General features: G+C 62.3%; 1 protein-coding gene across 6 annotated transcripts in view; it reads left to right on the top strand.

Moving 5' to 3' along the window:
• Nucleotides 1–1,162: 1,162 nt before the first annotated feature.
• CARD14 (caspase recruitment domain family member 14) overlaps nt 1,163–21,806 on the top strand; it is a 22,311-nt gene continuing 1,667 nt past the window's right edge. For 2 of the 6 annotated variants that reach the window (XM_036339146.1, XM_036339150.1), the window contains exons 1-22: nt 1,164–1,671; nt 3,511–3,715; nt 5,369–5,587; nt 6,712–6,849; nt 7,726–8,051; nt 8,998–9,165; nt 9,923–10,042; nt 10,553–10,678; nt 10,998–11,147; nt 12,613–12,729; nt 13,202–13,338; nt 13,457–13,551; nt 14,939–14,999; nt 15,163–15,355; nt 16,353–16,479; nt 16,769–17,006; nt 17,621–17,684; nt 18,260–18,374; nt 18,872–19,045; nt 19,460–19,498; nt 20,404–20,525; nt 21,655–21,770. In XM_036339146.1, the coding sequence (XP_036195039.1) occupies nt 5,377–5,587; nt 6,712–6,849; nt 7,726–8,051; nt 8,998–9,165; nt 9,923–10,042; nt 10,553–10,678; nt 10,998–11,147; nt 12,613–12,729; nt 13,202–13,338; nt 13,457–13,551; nt 14,939–14,999; nt 15,163–15,355; nt 16,353–16,479; nt 16,769–17,006; nt 17,621–17,684; nt 18,260–18,374; nt 18,872–19,045; nt 19,460–19,498; nt 20,404–20,525; nt 21,655–21,770 (2,837 nt within the window). In that variant the 5' untranslated portion in view covers nt 1,164–1,671; nt 3,511–3,715; nt 5,369–5,376. Of the gene's footprint in view, nt 1,672–3,510; nt 3,716–5,368; nt 5,588–6,711; nt 6,850–7,725; nt 8,052–8,997; nt 9,166–9,922; nt 10,043–10,552; nt 10,679–10,997; nt 11,148–12,612; nt 12,730–13,201; nt 13,339–13,456; nt 13,552–14,938; nt 15,000–15,162; nt 15,356–16,352; nt 16,480–16,768; nt 17,007–17,620; nt 17,685–18,259; nt 18,375–18,871; nt 19,046–19,459; nt 19,499–19,975; nt 20,098–20,403; nt 20,526–21,654; nt 21,771–21,806 lie in introns of those variants that run through there. The other 4 variants (XR_004972675.1, XM_036339149.1, XR_004972676.1 and 1 more) reach the window with 4 other exon arrangements.

The raw sequence follows: 21,806 nt of genomic DNA, 5'->3' as shown, positions 1-21,806 counted from the left end.
AAAGCCCGACAAAGCCTGCAAAGCAGTAAGAGGATTGCATTTTCTAGAGCTACCTCGATGCCAGTGAAATGAGGCAAGTGGGAGAGCTGGTGGGTTACTGACGGCGGTGGCGGTGGCGGGAGGAAGGTGCCACCCAAGTTGTGAGAGGAGGAAGCCATGGGAACACCCTGGGGGGAGTGTTCTAGGAAGAAGGAACAGGGAGTTCGAAGGCCCCCACACGGGCAGGGGATTGGCACCATCCAGGGATGGAAAGCAGGGCTGTGGCATCCTGAATGCAGTGCGGTGGGGGGAGGGGGAGGGGAAGCAGGGACAGATGAGGAAAGGTCTACAGGTGATGGAGTGGAGTTGAAGTGCATCATGGTTGCCTTAGTGGCCACTTCAGGGTGGTCTTTCTTTGAGGTGAGAGGAGCCAGGATGCCCCAGGATGGAAGATGACCTGGTTCTACACAAGAAAGACAAGAACTCTTGTCCTCTGGGGGTGACAGGCTCACAGTGGGACGCAGGCAAGAAACCAGCAAGGAATTAGAATGCACAGTATGCCCAGAGGCAGCCAGTAAATGATTCTCATCATTGATGTTTCTGTGTTTCTCTCCTCCTCTGAAATCGATCAAAAAAAAAAAAAGAAAGAAAAAAGACGGTCATCCAAATCTAAGTAGTGACCATCGATCGAATGGCGATTCTGGAGGATCCCCTGGAATTGCTTAGAGCAAGCATGTCAGATGCGGCCCACAACGAATATTTGGGGGGCCCAGCCAGTATAACAGTATGCTAGAAACTTTAATAAAAATTTCATAACTTAATTTTTACAATACCCTGTTATACGTAATTATAACAAACTACAACATTCGCTAATGACTGATGGCTATAATCGTGTTGCATTCATTTCCCTTATGCGCAGGCGCACCACTTTCCTCCACTAATACTAGCAGCGAATATTTTAGCAGCCGAAGGCCACATCATTAGTCTTGGACTGACTTTTTTGGTGTGCGCAACAGGAAATATTTCGCTCTTGGGAAACAAGAAAAATAGGTTTATTTGCGTTACGCTTATTAATTTGTGCAGTTATCCAGTGTCTGGTAAGTGAATGTTTAAGAAAAAATGTTAATTTTTATTAAAATGTTCTATTATGTTAACAGTCATTCATTCATTTCAGCCCTTTGTATTCAGCATGTCTCTGTCGGAATAAACCTACGTTTCAAAGAAAACTGAAGCTTTTGTTTTTTTGCGGCCACACCCACTTGCACCTTGTTTATTTGGCCCGTGTTGGCCTGTGAGTGTGACAGGCTTGGCTTGAGACTTCCGGCTGATGGTGAGGACGGAAGAGGCTGCAGAATGAGTCCTGGTGGTGCCAGGACGTCGTCCGAGGGATTTATCATGAACCAGCTGTTCACAAGCGGGAGAGGATCCCCCACGCTGAGGCCAGATGCACAGGCAGTTTCCAGAAGCTTCCCATGGCTCTTGCAGCTCCGCACACAGCCCTGCTGTGAGAATGTCCCAGGGCTCAGTGATGCGTGCAGCCTCATGTGAGGCGTCGCCCCCGGGGCAGGGCCAGGCCGGCTTGCCTGTCAGACCTGCTCGCCTGCTGCTGTTCAGCCCAGACCGCCCCAGCGCCCCAGCGTCCCTTCTGCAGGACCAGGAAGCGCAGCATGGAGCCGGTCCCGCGGAGCTCAGGTCAGCACTGGGGAGGGCGGGCAGGCCCGAAGGGGGTCTGAGAGCTGTCCTGGGGGGGGGCCTCCCTCCCGAGGGGGGTGGAGCCTGTGTGGGGCCGTTGGGTTTGGTTAAGTGCATGGGCGCTCTCTGGCGCAGCTCCACCTTCAAGGAGGGCAGTGTGGGTCGGGAGGGATGAGGATGCTTGTTTTGGACTCTGATGTCCGCATTGGTGCCCAGGAGGAAAGAGAGAGGAAGGAGGGAGTTTTCTGGGTTTAGGTGTCAGGCGAGGAGGACCAGCCGCCTCATTTGTGGCTCATTTTGTGAGGCACGGGGAGAGACCGGGCCTGCTCCTTCAGCCCTTCCCCGCTCGGCTGGTTTCACGTGTTGGTGATCTTTGAGTCAGACACGGTGGGAGGCGGCTGCACTCACACATGCGCCATCTGCCTGTCATCTGGAACAGCGGTCGCCAACCTTGTGAACCTCATGGACCAGTGGTCCGCAGACACCGGCTGGCGACCGCTGCTCCAGGAGGCATGAGGGCAGCCCTGATGCCTGTGCTGCGCCAGAGGCACCCCGGGGCCCCAGGAGCAGAGATGCAGGAATGAGCAGGAAGTAGCAGAGGGAAGGGGCAGCGGCAGGGGGCACTCTGCTTCCTGGGCAGAGCACCCCCGGACAGAGGACGGAGCCTGGTGGCCCTCCTGTGTGTCTGGGTCTCCTCTTCCCATGAGAACACCCGTCATAGGGGGCTTCAGGCTCGACCTCACGATCTCACCTTAACCTGGTTACGTCTGCCGCTACCTGTTTCCCAAAAGGTCACGCCCACAGGTGTTGGGGGTAGGACAGTCAGGGTGCCCGCAGGCCCCGCCTGGGCCGAGAGGAAGAAGAAAGGGGCGGCTGGCCTAAGGGAGGCAGGGCCAGGCCAGGCTCGGAGGTCTGCCCACCGTCCTAGCCTGCATCCTGTCCAGGGGCCGCGGCAGGGGAACGGTCGCTGGCAGCTCTGGGGCCTTTCTGTTTTTAAAAAACAGCGCGAGTGGGGTCCGATCTGTATGCTGCACAGCTCGCCGTGTCAGGAGCGCAGCGCCTGCTAACAGCCCAGCCACGTGCGGCGAGCACATCGGCCTTAGGACATTTCATCCTAAAAAGAAACCACATTACTTCAGCCACCCCAGCCCCAGCCCTCTCCTCAGAGGCCAGGAGCCAAAGTCAGGGGTCTGCAGGGCCGGCTCCCTCCGAGGGCCTGCCTGCTCTGAGCTCCTGGTGCTGCCCGCAGCCCTTGGCGTCCCCCAGCCTCGGCCTGGGCTGTCACCTGGCCCTTCCCTGGTGTGTCTGGGTCTCTCCTCGTCCCATGAGGACACCTGTCATATAGGGCTTAAGGCTCGACCCAATGACCTCAGCTGTCGCGACCTATTTCCAAAAGGCCACACTCACAGGTGTTGAGGGGTTAGGACTTGAACCTATCTTTTGTGGGGACGCCACCGAACCCACAACATCCTGGTTCATGAGCATCCATGGACTGTCCCCTGCAGAAATGGAATGCGCTGCCCAGGGGCAGCGGGACAGACCTACTCGAGGGCCTGCCCCCTCCCCCCATCCTTACCCCCCTCGTCCCCTGTCCCACAGGCCCTCCCTCCGGCAACGACCCTGGGGGGAAGGGTCAGTGGGGTCTGGCCAGAGGTAAGGCCCCTGCACACTGGCCACCTGGCACCTGCCCACCCTCCTGGCATCGGAGGCTACAGGGCCCCGTTCTCTTCCAGACCCCGGCTTCCCGGTGCGGCGGGCACTCTGCATTCCGGGCAGAGCCAGGTGGAAGGTCTGTGCCTTTGTTTCCTGGGTCAAAGTTTGCCTTTCCCCTCGCACTAGTCTCTGGGACCTGAACTTTGAGTTTTGGAGCAAGTCACATGGCGTGAAGTCTCGTCAGATGCCCTGGGCACTGGTTTGGCAGGCTCTTCCTGCCCAGCCCTGCCCGCCGCCCGGAATCCGCAGAGGAACCTGAGCCTGCAGCCGGGAGGGGACACGGGCCCACTGCACGCCAGCAGCTCCTGTGCGGCCGGGTGTGTGCGTCTCGGTGAGTGTGCGCTGTGGGCTGGGCCCCGTGGGAGGAGGGCTCTGCAGCGGCCATTCCCATCTTCCTTGGTTTACACGCTGACGTGCTCTGCTGTTGGAGCATTCACTGCACACACCTCTCAGGAGCATTCAGCTCCAGCAGGAAGCTTGTCATCCCGTGAACAGGACCAGATGACAGGGTTCTCGGTCGGGTTCAGGGCAAACACTCCCACCCGTGTGCCCCCTGTGCCCACCTCTGTCCCCCCTGTGCCCACCTGTGCCCACCTGTGTCGCCCTGTCCCCCCTATGTCCCCCCTGTGTCCCCTGTGTGCCCCCCCTGTGCCCCCTGTGCCCACCTGAGTCCCCCCTGTGCCCACCTATGCCCACCTGTGCACGAGGACTTCATGCACAAGTGTGATGAGAAAAAGAAACAATGCAATGCGCAGCCATAGGACCATCAGTGCGTCTCCGTGCTTTCTGCCTGTCACTGAATCAGCCCGCAGTCAGGGTGTATGAGCCACACCAAACCCTAACCCCTGCTGAGGGCGGCGCCCTGTCCAGCGGATGCTGTTGTCTACAGTGACAGTTCACAGGAGACGCTGGGTGCGAGGTGGCTGTTTCATAGTCACGCCAAGTGCTGTGTGTTTTGTCACCTCGTCCGGGCAGGAGGGGAGAGAGGGCAGAGGGACTAGCGCAGGGATCGGAAGTCCAGGAGGGGGCGCGGGCGCTGCCGTTTGCAGGCTGTTTTCTATGCTTGTCCACAGCTCACAGCCATTTTAGAATGAGTTACCTGGATTAATAGGCTAAAGGCCTTGTGCCCGGGGAGCGCAGTGTGGCCACTGTGGTTCCAGAGCAGGGCAGGTGTGCTCCGGTGGGAGTGGGCGGGGCCCGCTGAGGTCCTCCCAGCACAAGGGCTTGGGTCCCGCCCATCAGCACGCCCTCTGCTCAGAGGGCTGACGGGGCTGTGACTGCTGCAGGCACTAGATCCGCACAGACTGGTCCTGGGACCCAGCCAGGATCTGCCAGGCCCCACAGCTCAGCCCTCAGACGCCTGGCCATCTCACCCCCCCACACACACTAGCCGAGGGGTGTGGCCTTGACTACTCACCCCCAAGAGCCATCCTAATTTTATGGCATTTATAGCACTGCGCCCAGGTGTCTCAGTGCCAGGGTCCTGGGGCTGCTGAAAGCGACAGGGTCCACCCTGTGCGAGGCCCAGCCCCCGGTCTGCTTCCCACTGATGGATGTGGGCCCCAGGCACTGCCTCTGGGTGCCAGCTCGTCCCGCCTCACATCCCCCCAGGGTGGTACTGCCCGGAGGCGCACGGCTGTCTGCCTGTGCACATCCGTGCTGCGGACACAGGAGAGTCCAGGGGTTCGCTCCCTCCTGCGCCTCCCTGCAGAGGATTGTGGTCTAGATCCACCTCCTAAGCCAGTGCCGGTCGGGCCAGGCAGCAGCCTGTGTGTCAGAGGCAGACCCACGTCCCGAAAGCCAGAGAAGCCAGGTCTCCCTCCGCCCCAGGTGCAGTGGGTGTCCCTCCCGCCGGTCACGGGACACCAGGGCCGGGCTGGTGTCGTCGTCCTCTCCGGGGGTCCTCTCCTTCCCTGCCTGTCTGTGGGGAGGATGGCCGGGAGCCCTGCACTGACAGCCCTCCGCCACCGCCCTTTCCGTCCAGGTCCGGCCATGGCGGAGCTGCACCGCACGCACTCCTCGCTGGCAGCCCTGGACGAGGAGACGCTGTGGGAGATGACGGAGAACCACCGCCACGGGATCGTGCGCAGCATCTGCCCCAGCCGCCTCACCCCCTACCTGCGCCAGGCCAAGGTGCTGGGCCAGCTGGACGAGGAGGAGGTGCTGCACAGCCCCCGGTTCACCAACTCGGCCATGAGAGTGGGTGAGCCTGTGCTGCGGGGCTGAGGGGAGGGGGCGGGGGGACCCTGTGTTAGTTTCTCTGGGGCCGCCCTAACAAACGACCACAAATTCGGTGTCCAGGGACCGCAGAACTGGCTTCTCTCACAGTTTGGTGGCTGAAGGTCAGAAGTTAAGGTGTGGGCGGGGCCCCCTCCCTCCGGTGGCTCCAGGGGAGGACCCTTCCTCCTCTGCCAGCTTCTGGTGGCCCCGGCTCCCCTCGGCTGTAGCCCCGGCGCCCTCGGCTGTAGCCCCGGCCCCCTCGGCTGTGGCCCCGGCGCCCTCGGCTGCGGCTGCTGCTCCAGCCTCTGCCTGGTCTACATGCTTCTCTGCGTGTCTCCCTCCCTCTCCTGACACTTGTCCTTGGACACGCCCCCCAGGCTTGCAGCATGCGCACCGCTCACGGTCACACTAATTACACCCGCGAAGACCCTTCTTCCAAGTCAGGTCCCACTGGCGGGCTCCAGGCGGACACTCCTGGGGGCCAGCCGCCTGTTCCAGCCCAACTGACCGTCTGTTTATTCATTCAGAACTGGGACGCTCATAGCATCACCATATCGGCTTCTTAGGAGAATTGAGTCAGTTTCTAAGATATTTGTCTCAAAGTCCGGGTTGGGCCCTGGAGAGCTGGCGGTGGGCGGTCAGGGCCGGGCCGTGGAGAGCCGGTGGTGCGCAGTCAGGGCCAGGCCGTGGGGAGCCGGCGGTAGGCGGTCAGGGCCGGGCCGTGGGGAGCTGGCGGTGGGCGGTAGCTACTGACAGGACACTTTCTGCCGGTTGCCTGATGAGCCTCAGAATCCAAGCTGAGAGCGATGGGAGCTGGTGGGCCGGGCCCTGGTGCTGCTGTTTGCTGCTTTCCTCCCCGAGCTGGGTACGCACACCCACGCGTCCACCAGTACACCTGGTAGGTCTCGGAGCGACCCTCTTCTTCCTCAGCCTTTTATCTCCAGCTCTTAGCACACGGGTCGTAGTAGCTGCTCAATAAATGCTGGCCTCGCCCGTCTCGAGACACTGCACTCTGGCAGCAGGGGTTCTTGCGCGGCAGAGGGTGCCCACCCCTCGTGGGGAAGCCCACCCAGTGCCTTGTCAGCCCAGACTGTCCTGTCCCCCAAGGACACCTGCTGGACTTGCTGAGGGCGCGCGGGAAGAACGGGGCGCTCGCCTTCCTGGAGAGCCTGAAGTTCCACAACCCCGACGTCTACACCCTGGTCACCGGGCTGCAGCCCGACGTGGACTTCAGCACCTTCAGTGGTGAGAGCTGGCCTGCAATCGGAGCCTCCGGGTCCTGGTCACCTCTGTCCCCAACCCTTTTCCCGAGGCCCAGGCAGAGGTTCCGTCCTGCCCCGTCCAGCACTCGGGGGAGGAGACCCTCCGCGCACTATAGGGGGCGGGTTGGAGAGGGAGCCCCTGCTGGGCTCGGAGGAAGAGTTTCTCTACAGTGACAATTCACAGGAGACTGTAGACAGCACCCTAATGCAGCACCAAGGGGGCGGCCTTCACAGCGCGGGCACGGGGACGTGTCCTTTCCCCAGAAGAGCTCCCAGGCCCGCTGGGGGCTGTGCTGGGGTGGCAGGCCCCGTCCTGGCGAGGCCTGGGCCGAGAGCAGTGCCTGCCAGCGGGGGCAGTGCAGGCCGCAGCCCTGTGCCTGTGCTCAGCCCGCTAAGTGAGGGCTCACTGGGCGTGGGTGGTGGGGGGAGTAATTCCAGGCTCCCTGGGGGCACTGAGGGAGGTGGGAGGTCAGAGGGCGGGCCGGAGCCCTGGAAACCACCAGAGGATGCCCCTGTCTGGCGCCTCGCAGGCTGTGCTTGTGCTGCATCGAGATCTCTTAGGCAGACTTACGGTCCCGTTACTGTTTTGAGGATGACGTGAGACTGTTAGCATTAAGCACGTCTGGGCTGAGGAGGGGCAGGGGTCTGGACAGCAGGTCACACAGGGCAGCCAACACTGGGTAGTCCTTGTACCCAAATCTGGAATCACGCGGTTTATTTACCCAAATCTCGGGTATAGTTGGCCCCGGAAGCCGTGAAGGAGACGACAGATAGGGCGGGCCCTTTTGAGAGTCGGGGCAGGAAGCAAAGCCCTGGAGGACGAGGAGCGGGCAGGGTGGTGATGCCCAGCTCCCCGCAGGGCTCATGGAGACATCCAAGCTGACCGCATGCCTGGCCGGGGCCATCGGCAGCCTGCAGGAGGAGCTGAGCCAGGAGAAGGGGCAGAGGGAGGCGCTGGCGCAGCAATGCCGGCGGCTGCAGGAGCGCCTGGGCCAGGCCGAGGCCCGGGCCGAGGGCCTGCAGCAGCTGGAAGCCGACCACGGCCGCATGAAGCGCGAGGTCAGCGCCCACTTCCACGAGGTGCTGAAGCTGAAGGACGAGATGCTCAACCTCTCGCTGCACTACAGCAACGCGCTGCAGGAGAAGGAGCTGGCCAGCACGCGCTGCCGCGGCCTGCAGGAGGAGGTGCTGCTGCGCCGCCCAGCCCCGCACTCGCCCCCGGCCCACCCAGAGCTCCCTGCCCGCCAGCCTTGGCTGAGGCGCCCCTGCAGGAAGCTGACCCTTCGCCTCCACCACCGGGGGCCCCTCCCGTCACCGACCTGCAAGGAGCCTGCCCTGTGATTCCCCAAGGCCTGGCTGGGGTGCCGTGCCCACGGTGGGGAGGCCTGCCCGCCTATGTCTGGGGCCCGGGGCAGGTCTGGCTGTTCTGAGCTCCGCAGTCGTCCCCCTAGGCCTCATCCCTCCAGCTGTGGGTGTGCGGTGTCTCAGCTGGTCCTGTTAGGAGCCCCTCGAACCCCAACAATGTCTTTTACTCACGTTTCTGTGGGGGATTATTATCCTAGTGATTTGAAGGTTCTTTAAATATTCATTTGCTTTCTGCCTTGATGGCATTGGCTTTTCTTTTGTTGTTGTTAACTCTTAGCTGAGGATATTTTTCCATTGTTTTTTTTCTAGAGAGAGTGGAAGGGAGGGAGGAAATGAAGGGGGGGAGAGAGAGAGGGAGAGGGAGAAAAACATCAATGTGAGAGAGACACATGGATCAGTTGCCATCTACATGCGCCCCGATGGGGGCCGAAAATTGAACCTGCAAAAAAGGTGCAGGCTGGGAACCAAACACCCAACCCTTTGGTGCATGGGCCGGTGCTCTAATCACTGAGCCACACCAGCCAGGGCACTTTTCTTTCATTTTATTTGGAAATAATTTCAAATTTATTTTAAATAATACAGTGGTGCAGAGGACACCCACACACCTTACTTTGTCATTTGCGTCCGCTCCTTCCCCCCCCAGCCCCCCCGTATGTTTCTGTGCACCCCCCCCCCCACACACACACACACACAGTATCCCCGAGCCTGGCGTGGCCTGGCCAGGATGCTCACTCCTGCCCGGCTCCTGTCCTCTCGTCCCCCGCAGCTCTACCTGACGAAGCAGGAGCTGCAGCGCCAGAGGCTGTCTGCCTCCTGCGAGCGGGCATTCAGAGAGCGGTCCCTACAGATGGCTGACAGCCTGGAGCCCGGAGCGGAGGAGCTGAGCCGCTTGAAGGAGGAGAACGAGAAGCTCCGCTCCCTGACGTTCAGCCTGGTAGGCCCGGCCCACGGCCCACTTCTCCCCGTGCCCCCGAGGCTGGGCTTCTGATGCCCCCGGGGAGGGAGGCTAGGGGCCCGGGAATGGAAACAGTGACAGCCCGCCGACCCCAGCCCCGGCGCTGGCGGGATTAGTGGGACGTCGCTCAGCTCCTCTGCCACGGCTGAGCTGCCTCGGAGAGGACTGGGCTGGTTACAAGTGGTGGGGTTCACTTCAAAGTTGGGGGACAGGGAAGGAAACCTGTCTGCCTGCAGAAGGCGCTGCATTGGAGAGTGGGGAGCTCTGGATGCAGGGTCAGGGACCCCAGCGCCCGGAATTGGGCAGCCCCCCAGCCCTTCCCGTTTCTTTGCCTCAATAAGTACCTGCTATTGAGCTGTTCCTTTGGGAGATGCCTGCTCGGCACAGAGCTCGCCATCCTGCGTTCCGGCCTCCTCCCCGCGCCCTCCCCCACCCGCAGCGTGAGCCAGGAGTCCGGTGTCGCTGGGTCCCTCTCGGGAGCTCCCCGCAAGTGCCTAAAGCAGGAGGCTCTGCCCTGAGAGGCCTGGGCCTCCAGCACCTTCCAGCCCTGCCGGCCACGCCCAGCAGAGCCCAAGGGCCGCTTCCTCCCCCCACCCCACCCCCCAGGCCTCTGTTCGGCCTCCTGGGCAGGAATGTCACTCACCCACCTGCCAGCAGCCTCCAGCTCCCGTTCCTGGGACAAGCTTCCCAGGGGCAGGCGTGTGGGAGCAGGCCGGCTGACCCCTCTGTGCCCCAGGCGGAGAAGGACATCCTGGAGCAGAGCCTGGATGAGGCCCTGGAGAGCAAGCAGGAGATGGTGGACCGCATCCACTCGCTGAGGGAGCGGGCCGTGGCCGCCGAGCGGCAGCGGAAGCAGGTGACCGCGGGCTTTACGCTGGGGAGACGGGCTTTTCAGTCCATGCTGAGCTTAAGACCAAGTTTGCCTAAGTAACGGGTCACTCGTTAGTTTATTCCTGGGTCAAAGCTGTGTTAGCACCAACTCACAGTCCACGGCCAGCGGGTGGGTGACGAGCAAACAGGTCAGGCACATAGGCGGTGAGAACAAGGGCACGTGCAGGTGCAGGTGCATGGGGCCCGGTGAGAGCTGGGGGTTTCATGAGTGGCTGCAAATGGTGAGGGGACGGTGGGGAGACGGCCGGTGGATGAGCATGCGGAGGTGAGAGGAGTTGCCTCTGCGCCCTGCTCTGGGCATGGGATGAACAAAACAGCCACGTGCAGCGCCCACGCGGATCTGGATGGCTCAGCGTCTGGTGGATCTGGTGGGCACAGCATCTCTGTGGTGCTCCTGGAAATGGCACTCGGGAGCGCGCGAGCTCACCCTGTTCCTCCCCCTCCTGTCCCCCACGGCTCTCACCCCTCGGCCCAGTTCTGGGAAGAGAAGGAGCAGACCCTGCTACAGTTCCAGAAGACCAGGGTGGACTGCGAGATCTACAGGGAGAAGGTGACCGCCCTGCAGGGCCAGGTGGCCGAGCTGCAGAAGGAGCGGGACCAGGTACTGGAGAGGTGGCAGGGCCGGGAGAACAGGAGCTGCTGGAAGCTGGGGGCTGGCGGCCTCGTGCCGCCCGCCCTGCCCTCCGTGGCAGCTGCTTCCAGACTTGGGGTCTCCCTCCTTGGTCCAGGCGGTTTCTCAACTTCCTCCATTGTCACCTGCTGACGTGCTCACTGTCCGAGACTAGAGGTCACGTCTAGGGCCTCCCTTCATTTCTGTGCGCACTCTGGGCGGTGGTACACCCACACACGTGACACGATTGCGGGTGAGCCAGTGTTCGCCGCCTCCTCACGCCCCGGGCGCCCTGTGTCCTGGCCCGCAGGCCTACTCGGCCCGAGACGCCGCCCAGGGGGAGATTGCCCAGAGCCTGGCGGAGAAGGACGCCCTCCGCAGGAAGGTGTTCGAGCTCACGGACCAGGGCTGCGACCTGCGCCAGCAGCTCCGCCAGCTACAGGCCGAGTTGGCACACGGGGTGAGTCCCGCCCTGCCTGGGAGCAGGGGCAGCGTGTGCGTCGGGGGTAGGGGGCCGTTGGGAGGCAAGCTGGGCCCCATGCACGAGCCCTGGTGGCGGGCATTGGAGACGCACAGTGGGCAGCTGGGGCTGCTCTACCTCTCCCTCCATGATGATGTCATGCATGTCCTGGAAGGGGTGGCCCGACAGAAGGTTCTGGAACCTGTCGGGTGTGGTGTTGGGCTGAGGAAAGAAAGACAAAGCTGAGCTAAAACGACTATAAAAGCCCTAGTTATGGTCTGGCTGGCGACTCCAGTCCAGGCACCTGGTGTACAGGCAGGGGCCCTGTCCTCTGAGTGCACAGCCCAGCCCTTCCTCCTCACCCTCCCACATCAGCCACGTGCAAAACACATGCATGCGTAGAGCAGACTGACGGGCAGGCGCACACTGCTGACTGCGGGTCTTTGTGTTGGAGGGGGGTGAATTTCTCTTTTCTGATTGGTCTGCCCCCCCATTTTCCATGTGCAGTGTGTATAGACACATGTACACACATTATGTACCAGGTGTGTAACCAGGAAAGAACTGTGTGCACAGGGGTGGGGAACGCCCAGCCCATATAAGGCCCAAAAAATCATTTGGTCTGGCCCTACCAAGGCATTAGGGGTGAGTTAATTAAATGTTTGATCAAATAAAGCAGGCTAGTTTTTTAAAATCCTATATAATAAGAGGGTGATATGCAAATTAGGTGGAATGACTATAACGACCACCCGACCAGTCACTATGAGGCGCACTGACCACCTCTTGGTCCCTTTCCCCGGCTGGCAGGCTCCGATCGCCTGATGCCGAATGGGAAACCGGGGGTGGGTGGCAGTGGGGGACGGGGCCAGCTGCAGGCAGCCAGGGAAGAAGGCCCTGATCTCAGGCCAGGCCTAGGGACTGTATCCACGCATGAATTTCGTGCACCGGGCCTCTAGTAAATTTATATTGGTTTCAGAGAGGAAGGGAGAGGGAGAGAGAGATAGAAACATCAGTGATGAGAGAAAATCATGGATCGGCTACCTCCTATATGCCCCCTACTGGGGATTGAGGCTGCAACCCAGGCTTGTGCCCTGACCAGGAAGTGAACCGTGACCTTCTGGTTCATAGATTGATGCTCAGTCATTGAGCCACACCTGCTGGGCACCGGCTAATTTTTAAGCTGATAATTTTGTATGGCCCGTGAATGATGGTATACATATCCAAATGGGCCTTGGCAGAAAAAAGGTTCCCACCCCTGACGTATACCCTCAACTAGAAATGCAGTGCCGCCCCCCAAGCCCAGTGCTCTGCATCCCGGTGGCCAGCCGGGGGTCCCAGGCTGGGAGGAGGCAGACCCAGCCTGGAAGCCATGAGAGAGTGGAGCTGGGGGTGGTGCCTGGGTAGAAACCCCGAGAGCATCCGAGGGGACCCTTTCCTGAATTAACCAGCCCGTCTGGCGCCTTTGCAGCCCAAGCAGGAGGCGGGGCCGAGGGAGCCCTGGCGGAGGGGGAAGCAGCGGCTGGTGCGCATGTTCGCCATCTGCCCGCGGGACGACGGTGACGGCAGCTGCCTCAGCTCCTCTGAGGTACAGCGGCGCCCTCCGCTCCTGGGGACAGGCCAGTGCAGCCGGAAGGGCCCGGCGCATAGGAGGTGCTGAAGGGAGACTTCAGTGGACCAGGGGTTGCATCCAGGCCCTCACTCAGCACCTGGCATCCTGAGCCCCACTCAGCACCTTGCACAGCCCACCCATCAGCACGTGACCCTCACTAGCCAGTCCCCTGGTCTCTCAGGGCCTTGATCACTTTCTATGTAAAGTGGGAAGATTATTTTTTATATTTATTGTGAGGACTAAGCGACATAAAATACAGGAAACAGCCAATAGAGTGCTGGCACATAGGTGCTCAACGAATGTGCCCTGGCTGTGAGCGCCCCCTCCCCTCCCTGTCCCCTCCTCAGCCCTGATGTTGGTGGCCGTGGCTTATTCCCTTTCCAGAGCAGGGAGGGGTCGTGAGCCCATGAGCTCGCGCTGACCCTGCCTCGCTGTCCTCCTGTCTCAGCTCTGGTCGGACCTGAGCGCCACGCCCAGCCGCGAGCTGGTGGACAGCTTCCGCTCCAGCAGCCCCGTGCCCCCCAGCCAGCTGTCCCTGTACAAGCGAGCCGCCGAGGACTTCCGGGAGGATGCTTGGTCCTTCAGGTAGGGAGGACGGCATCAGTGTCGGATGACACGGGTTTCCTGCTGGCTCACCGGGGACGAGGGCTGGGCAGGCGCTGGGTGCTCCAGTCCCAAGCCGTCCGCCCCTCCCTCCACGCAGTGGCTTCTCAGAAATCCTGGAGGGGGACTGGGGAGGCTGCCCGGGAGCGAAGGCGGGTGACGTCGACCTGGATTACGAGATTGTAGACAGAGCAGGTGAGTGTGTCCCTCTGCCAACCTCTGCAGCCGCCCACCTCCCCTGGGCTGGGCCAGGAGGGGCACGAGGACAGGTCTTCCCCAGGCTCAGGCAGAGGGAGGGGAACTGGACCGCTGCCCTGACCCTGGCCCTTGGCAGTTCAGGCTGGTGCCAGCTGCTCTGTGTCCTGGGTGTCCTGTCCATTGTCACCTAGCGGTGAGGGAGTTGTCTCCATGCCCGCTCAGCCCAGATGTTCAGACAGCTGCTCGTTCTGTCCCTCCTGCTCTGGACTCAGGCTGCCAGGGACCGCACGGCGCCAGGCTGCAGTGCCCCCTCCTGCTGGCCGGGGCACCTGTGGGAGCCTCTCTCCCCTTTCCCTGTGGCTTATGCCTTGTATCTGTCACTTAAGTGGTTCTCTCTCCTTCTCAAGCCGTGTGCCCCTCATGTCGGCTTCCTTACCTTCCCACCCTGCACGCCTACCCCAGTCTTGGGCTTCACACAGAGTAGGTGCTCAGCACCCTGCCTGGAATTCACCCTGTGGCCACCAGGGGGCGCACGCACCCCATGCTGGTCCACAGAGGCACCTGTGTGTGGGGCAGTGGTCACGTGGCCAGAAACCTTACCCTTCCCGGATCACTGGTGGTTTTGTGACAGTGACCAAGGGAAAGACTCCGCCAGGGGAACCAGCCTGGCTCTGAGGCCAGGAGGACAGGGTGCTTACTGCTCCTCCTCTGTGTGATCCCACATAATGCCCCGCTTGCATGCATTCTAGTGGAATTCACCTCAGATACGCCAGGAGCGCCCAGTGACCTCCACTTGGCTGGGATGTATTCATGAATTGGGTTTCCCGATGAGCTGGCACAGGCCGCCGTGGCAGGTGACAGGCAGCTGTCCGGCCTCTGCTGGCCTCCGGTCCACCAGGTGGAGGAGCAGCCCCCGCTGCCCACAGGGAAGCCACCGCCTGGGCTGGGCCCTTCAGCCTCCCAGGCTGCATGTCACAGTGCAGAGCTTGGGGACCCCCAGGGACATGGAGGCCTGCGCGGCCAGCAGCTGGCGTGGCCGGGGGGAGCGGGAGCCACGATGCAGGCGGCAGGCGCTATCAGGCAGGAAGGCGGGCCCGGGTTCCACCAGATTTGACTGTTTGGTTGAAATTGAAGGTGGAAATGGATTCTAGCTTCCCCATCTCACAAAACGTGGGCAACATTCAGTCTCACAGGACACAGTGGAGGCCAGACCCAGGCAGGGCAGCTCTCCGCCAGCTCCTCCCGTGTCGGGGAGATGAGTCAAGGTCTCAGCAGGAGGAAGGAGGAGGACGAGGTCAGCCTCAGCCGAGGTGGCTGAGGGCACTGAGGTAGCGTGTGGTCTCTAGGGCGGCCGGCTGGTGTCTGAGCCTTTGCTTCCTCCTAGATCTCCTGGAGTCTGAGAGCGGCCCACAGCTGGTCTCCAGGGGCCTCTGCGTCTCAGCCAGGTGAGCGGAGGGGGGCCGGGCCAGCAGGTGGCAGAGTGAGGGCTGTTGGCAGGCGACAGCCTTTTGAGGGTGGGATCCTGGCAGGAAGGGGGTGGAGAGTTCCAGAATGCCGGGGCTGGGGCAGAGCTGGGCTGCACACGAGCTCCGTGGTCTCTTCCTGCAGCAGCGTCCCCGTGCGGCGGCGGCCGGCCCGGAAGCTCCCGAGCCAGGTCACGGTGCTGGCCTTCCCGGGGGACGCACTGCTGGAGCAGATGAGCGTCATCGGCGGGAACCTCACGGGCATCTTCATCCACCGCGTCACCCCTGGCTCGGCGGCCGACGAGATGGCCTTGCGCCCAGGCACCCAGATCGTCACGGTGAGGTTCAGGGCTCTGTTCCTGCTGTTTGAACGGTGGCCTCATGGTCAGCTCCCGTGCGTGTGCGTGTGCGTGCACGTCTGTGTTCAAATACACCGAACGCGAGATTCACCACTTTCACTCTTTAAAGCTTTTTGTTGTAAAATGTTCATGATGCTGCAGGAAACATAAATGTACAACTTAACTAATTACCATTAAGTGACTGCAGTAGCGGGGAGGTGACTTTGATGTCACTGAAACTTGAACTTTCAGCTTTTTAACCATTGTAAGAAATTCACAAAATTGGCGTCACCATTCCCGAGGCTCGCCTGTCCCCAGAGGAGACCCCCGTCCCCATGCCACGGGAGCCCTTTCTCCATGTCTCGTTGTCAGTTACATTGTGATTACAGCCGTAGAGCCTTTTATGGTGTTTGGGGACAGTCCTGAGCCCCGAATGGGGCCAGTGCAGTTAAAGGCACATGGTCATTCTCCTTACAAAGTGCCCCTCGGTGTGAGGCAGCGAGGGAGTGAATGGAGGGACAGTGAGAGCGGGAGCTTTCACAGCGGGCAGGGGCGGGGGCGGGGGCGGGGATGGCAGCTCGCGGTGGACGCCGGGGATGCCGCTAACATCCTCCAGGGCCCGAGCGGCCCCACAGCACAGAGTGACCGGGCTCCACGTGTCAGTAGTCCCAACGCCGAGAACCTGTGATCTGGAACACTCTAGAACGAAGGTCCATTTTGGAGAGCAGACACTGGGTCCTGCGTGATGCTCTCGGCATGCGGTTGGGAAGGGGGTGGTGGTTGACTCAGGGTGGGAACGTGTGTGGCTTGGAGGAGCCGAATGCAGATGCCCCAGTTCAGGGCCTGGGACAGAGGCCCTGATGGGCAGCTGGCGGCTGCGGGGGTGTGGGCGGCTGGGGGGGTGTGGATGGCTGGAGGGGGGGTGAGTGCAGATCTGCGCTCAGGCTCTGCTGCCGAACCTGGTCGATAGCGGCCCGCCCTGGTGGTTTGCCCCCAGGTGGACTGCGAGGCCACGGAGCCCTTCTTCAAGGCCGTCCTGCAGGGCGTGACCCTGGAGCAGGCTGTGGGTCTTCTCCGCAGGGTGGACGGCTTCTGCTGCCTGTCTGTGAAAGTCAACACAGAGGGTACACACTCCCCCCCACCCCCAGGAGCTCCCCTCTCAGGACCTGCCCAGCTGCCCAGTCCTGATTCTGAGCCGTGGCCGTGCCTGCCCCAGCCCCCATGGCCTACCCCAGAGCCAGGCCGCACCCCCGGTCTTCAGAGGCCCCCAAGGCAGCGGGACCTCCCACTCACTGACGCTGGCACCAGGATGGCTCCCGAGACTTTGGGGCGGTACCTTCTGTCCCTCCTTTCACATTCCAGAACCTTCCTCCTGTGGGTCACGGCCTGGGCTGATCTGTCCTCTCTTACCAGGTTATAAGAAGTTGGTCCAGGACCTAGAGGCCAAAGTGGCCACCTCAGGGGACTCCTTCTACATCCGGGTCAACCTGGCCCTGGAGGGGCGGGCAGAGGGGGAGCTACCCGTGCACTGCGGCGACATCCTGCACGTCACCGACACCATGTTCCAGGGCCGTGCCTGCTGGCACGCCCACCGCGTGGGCCCCTACAGCACCAGGGACACGGAGGGCGGCACCATCCCCACCTACGCACAGTGAGCAGCCGTTGGGCGGCTACCTCCTGAGGAGGGGACACGACCAGAGTGGAATCCCCATGTGCCCCCCCAAGTGGACAGGGTTTGTTTGTGAGCTTTCAGTGCCAGCATTTCCAGCCTCAGCGCTGCGACCTGGGGACAGCCCCGCTGCTGGGGGCTGCCTGGCCCGCCGGCCTGAGCAGCTCCCTGGCCTCATGCTGGCCCCGACCTGTGAAAACCAAAAGTGTCTCCAGACATTGCCAGTGTCCCCAGGAGGTGGGCTCACCAGTCACCTGGTGTGTCCAGGACTGTTGGTTTTAGCACAGAGAGTCCCACCTCCCGGGACCCTGTCCTGGGGACAGATGGGGCAGGGCCGCCCCCCTCCCCCCAGCAGCATCCGTCTGCCGGGAGCCGTGTCCCAGGTCAGCTGGTGCGTGCACACGTGGTGTCAGGGTGGTGCCGCTCAGCTCAGCGGTACAGGGAGGCCAGGAGCTATGTCCCACCCAGGCTCACACCCGGGATATCAGCGGGCACCTCTGGTGGGCTGCGGGCTTGCAGGGTTTCAGAGGCGCCACTGGGCAAGGGGGGCGGGGAGGGGTGTGGAGCCTCCTGGCAGCGGTGTCTCCCCCTCCCAGGGCGCAGCAGCTGCTCATCGCCCTCCTGCAGGACCTGGCTCAGCAGAGCAGCTCCGCCCGCAAGGTGAGGCCGCTGTCGGGTCCCGGCCTGGGCCCTGGGGGGGCCCTCCCTTCTTCCTCCCTGGGCTGGCAGAGGGGTGGGGCCTGGCTATGGGTCCTGTTGGGAGGGTGTGGGCTACTGATCTGAGGTTCTCCCTGCGAGTCCCTGCCACAGGGGCCCCGCACACCTTCCCTGGGCCCCATAGGGCGCCCGGCCTGCAGGTCCCTCCACCGCGAGCAGAGGTGCTGATGTGCTTTCTTGGTTGTGCCCCTGCACCCACCGCCTGGCCATCTGCACCCATTACTCCCTCGGAGGGCGGGGACCTGGTGTCCTCCCCACATAGGCACTCAGTGCCCCGAGCAAGGAGCCCTCCAGGCTCCATCACAGCGGGTGAGGTGTGGGGGCCGCCCTCGCTGCTGTGCCCTGGGCGAGGGCCTCTGCCCCAGGACCCTCTCCTGCTCTCTTCTCCCTGGCACGGGGCCTGGGCTGTTCTGTGGGCACAGCCTGAAGGTCCAGGGACCAGCCTGGAGCCCCTGGTGGGGCGGTGCCTGCCTGGCCCGGTGTGGACGGTGGGGACAACTGGTCCCTTCTCCCTGCAGCCGTCTTCTGGAGGCCCCCAGAGGTTGGTGCGCATCGTCACTGTGGACAGAACCAAGGCCAGCGCCCTGTGCTCATCCTTTGATCGGGCCCAGTCAGACCCCAGCCAGCTGGGAGGTGAGGTGGGGCGGGGAGGGGCTGTAGGCTGCTGGGGGAGGGGGGAATAAGGATCAATCATGAGAACCATACTTGGCGCCTGGGTGCCTCTCTGGAGAGGTGAGTTGGGTGAGGTCTGAGGCCCTGAGGCTGCATAATATAGGGAGGCTGTGGAAACAGACAGCAACTGGAGTGAGGGGAGCGTGGGGCAGGCATCCAGGAGGTGCTGGGGGCCAGGAGCGGGAGATGGAAGGGAGGAGGAGGCCTTCTCCATCCTCCCTGTGGCCAACAGGTGGGAGGAGGCAGGTGGGATCAACCGCACTACCCAGCTGGGCCTGGCCAGCACAGGACTCCGTGGCCACTGGCACCCAGGCTGTTGAGCCAGGGAGGGTGGGGCTTGCGGCCCTTGAGCCGGTGCCCATCGTGGCCGTCCCATAGGTGTGGGGGCTGTGCTGTGCAAAGCACAGGCCCTGCTGCGGGCGGGGCCTGGGACCACTCACGGCTCTTCTCCCCCACAGATGCCTCCCCCAGGGGCTTCTGGGCTGAGAGCTGCGTCACCCTGGCGCCCTACACGCGGGTGCACCCACACAGGCCCAGCCGGCCCCGGCCTGTGCTCCTCGTGCCCGGCTTGGTCGGGAGGATCCTGAGTGAGAAGCTCTGCCTGCTGCAAGGGTTTAAGACATGCCCAGCAGGTGCGCTCCCCCCTGGGTCCCCCCTTGTGTGCGAGCGGGCAAGGCCTGGGCTGCCACTGGCTGGGCTCCAGGAGAGCAGCGGAAGGCACCATGAGGGCCCGGGGCTGCCTAGCAGGTCACCACGCCCGCCTGGGGCGTACAGCAACCGGGCTCTCCTCCCGGCGGAGGCCAGCGGTGGGACCAGGTCTCCGTGGCAGCCTGGCGCAGAGGGTCTTGGGAGGGCCTCCCTCTCTTCTGGCTCCTGGGGCTCCTGGTCCTCGGCTCCTTGGCTGTGTGCACCCTCCTCCCTCAGCCTCCTCGTCACGTGGCTTCTCCCGTGTCTGTTTCCACGGGAGCTTCCTGTGAGGACCCAGCCCTCGGGTTAGGGCCTCCCTAGCCCAGTGCGACCTCATCTTCACTGTCCCACCTGCACAGATCCTGTTTCTGAACAAGCTCCGTGCTGGCGTTGTGTGGGTGAGAATTTGGGGGGCATAACTCAATCCAGCGCAGTTACTGCTGGCAGTCAGGCTCATGTGTGACCGGTAGGAACCCCAGAGGGCGCCACCCACCAGCCCAAAGCCCGTCAGCAGAGTCCTGGGCCCCGGGGACAGGCTGTGTGTCTTCTCACAGCAGAAGGGTGGGCCCAGGAGGCGGCGGGAGGCCTTGGTGGTGCTTTCATTCACGCCGTCGCTAGTCCACGGCTGCGCAGAGCTCACTGACAGCTGGGGCCACCATGGTCTGGGGGCGCTTGGGCAGCAGCGGCGGAGGCTAGCAGAGGGCACGGGCAGGTCGGGAGGAGGCTGGCGGAGGGGGCAGGAGCTGTTCAGGAGGAAGGGCCTGGTGGGGGCTGCAGCAGGGTCCGAGGGCGGGGCCGCAGCCTCCGGCTCTGGCCTCTGGGTGGCCATCTGCACTGTAGGGTGTTGAGTGACATCCCTGGCCCCCATGCGCTAGTTGCCAGGAGCACAGCCCTGCCCGTGGTGACAGCCAAAACGTCTCCAGACATGCCCGTGCCCTGGGGGCACTTGCCCTGTTGAGAGCCACTGGGGGGTTCCCAGGTGGAAGAAGTTGGATATGTAAGTTCGGAGCTTGTGAAGCGATGGAGGGGTTTATCTACATCTGTCTGTGCATCCACCCATCCTTGTCTTCCTGCTCCCCCCTGTTCACCCACTCCTGGCGCTGCCTGGCCCTGCTGTGCCCCACCCCTGGGTTAGGGTGCCCTGCAGGGTTAGCCTCTGAGTGGGAAGCGCAGGGTCAGGCTCACTGAGAGGACACCTAGGGAGAGCTCCCCCAGCGCTGGCGGGGCCCCCGGGGTACAGCGCGGGGCTCCCTCAGGCCCCCAGTGGTTGGGTGTGTGACCTCCCGTCCACTGTGCCCCACAGAGTACTTGAGCCCGGAGGAGTACGAGGCCGCCAGCCGGAGGGGGGACATTGTGCAGGAGAGGGAGGCCGCCGGCAGCCACTGCTGGGTGGCCCGCGCAGCCCTGGAGCGCCTCATGGAGAAGGTAGGGGCGGGCGGGCAGGAGGGCTGCTCGGGGAGCGGGGACTGGCAGGGGTTGGAGGCCGAGGTGGGACCCGGGTCCCGGTGGCTGGGGAGTCTCTGACCCTGCAGCTGTTTCCCGGCGCAGGAGGTGGTCACCAGCATCTGTGAAGGGACTAAAGCAGGGGTCGCCTAAGACCATCCTGCATGTCAGGTATTTACATGACGATTCATCACAGCAGCAACATGACAGTTATGAAGTAGCAACGGAAATAATTTTATGGTTGGGTCACAACATGAGGAGCTGTGTTTAAAGGGCCAGAAGGTGGAGAACCACTGGACTAAAGGCAATGGAAAGAGCTCATGTTCGAAGGCTCACTATAGGGAAAGCTCACTGGGAACTGCCCAGCGTTACATGGGTACAAGGCGGCCAGGCCCGTACCCATGCCCCCATGCCCCCAGCCCCGGAGGAGCTCCTGGGGACGGGCGTGCACAGGCCCCTCAGCCCCAGCTTGCAGCTCCAGGCTTCCAGGTGAAAATCACATGCGTGACGATGCTTGTACCACTAGAACGACTGCCTTTTAAATCGAGGTAACGTTGGTTAACTTCATGTGAGTCTCAGGTGTCCTCATGTAATTCTACATGTGTGCACGTTAGCGTGTTCACCAACAGTCTAGTTTCCATCCATCGTCATACACTTGATCCTCCACCCGTGTCACCCTCCCAGCCTCTCCCTGTCCCATGTCTATGGGTTTTGGGTTTTACTGGTTTTTTCTTTTTCTATTTTAAAATTGAGGTCAGAGAGGAAGGAAGAGGGAGAGATAGAAGCATCAATGATGAGAGATAATCATGGATCGGCGGCCTCCTGCACGCCCCCCACTGGGGATCGAGCCTGCAACCTGGGCTTGTGCCATGACTGGGAATCGAACCGTGACCTGGATTATAGGTCGATGCTCACCCACTGAGCCACGCCGCTGGCCGTTTGTTCATTTTTCTGGCCTCACATCTGCCACTTGGCAGAACACCCTGCAGGTGGAGGGAGCTGCTGACAGCTGTGCAGCCAACACCCACAGGCCCGGACAGCTGTGGACTCTCCCGGCTCCTGTACCAACGCAGCCCTGCCCGGCCCCCTCAGTTTCCCTCTCCTTCCCCAGAACACGCACGCCCTCCTGGACGTCCCGCTGGACAGCGTGCGCGCCCTGCACAGCATGGAGATCTTCCCCATCGTCCTCCATGTCGCCATCAACGAGAAGGCGGCCAAGAGACTCAGGTCGGTGTGTCTGGGGCTGACCGTCACCCCCCCCCC

Source organism: Myotis myotis, unplaced genomic scaffold (assembly GCF_014108235.1).
Source record: "Myotis myotis isolate mMyoMyo1 unplaced genomic scaffold, mMyoMyo1.p scaffold_m19_p_17, whole genome shotgun sequence".
NCBI classification, from domain to species: Eukaryota; Metazoa; Chordata; class Mammalia; order Chiroptera; family Vespertilionidae; genus Myotis; species Myotis myotis.
This window is presented reverse-complemented; position numbering and strand designations above follow the sequence as displayed.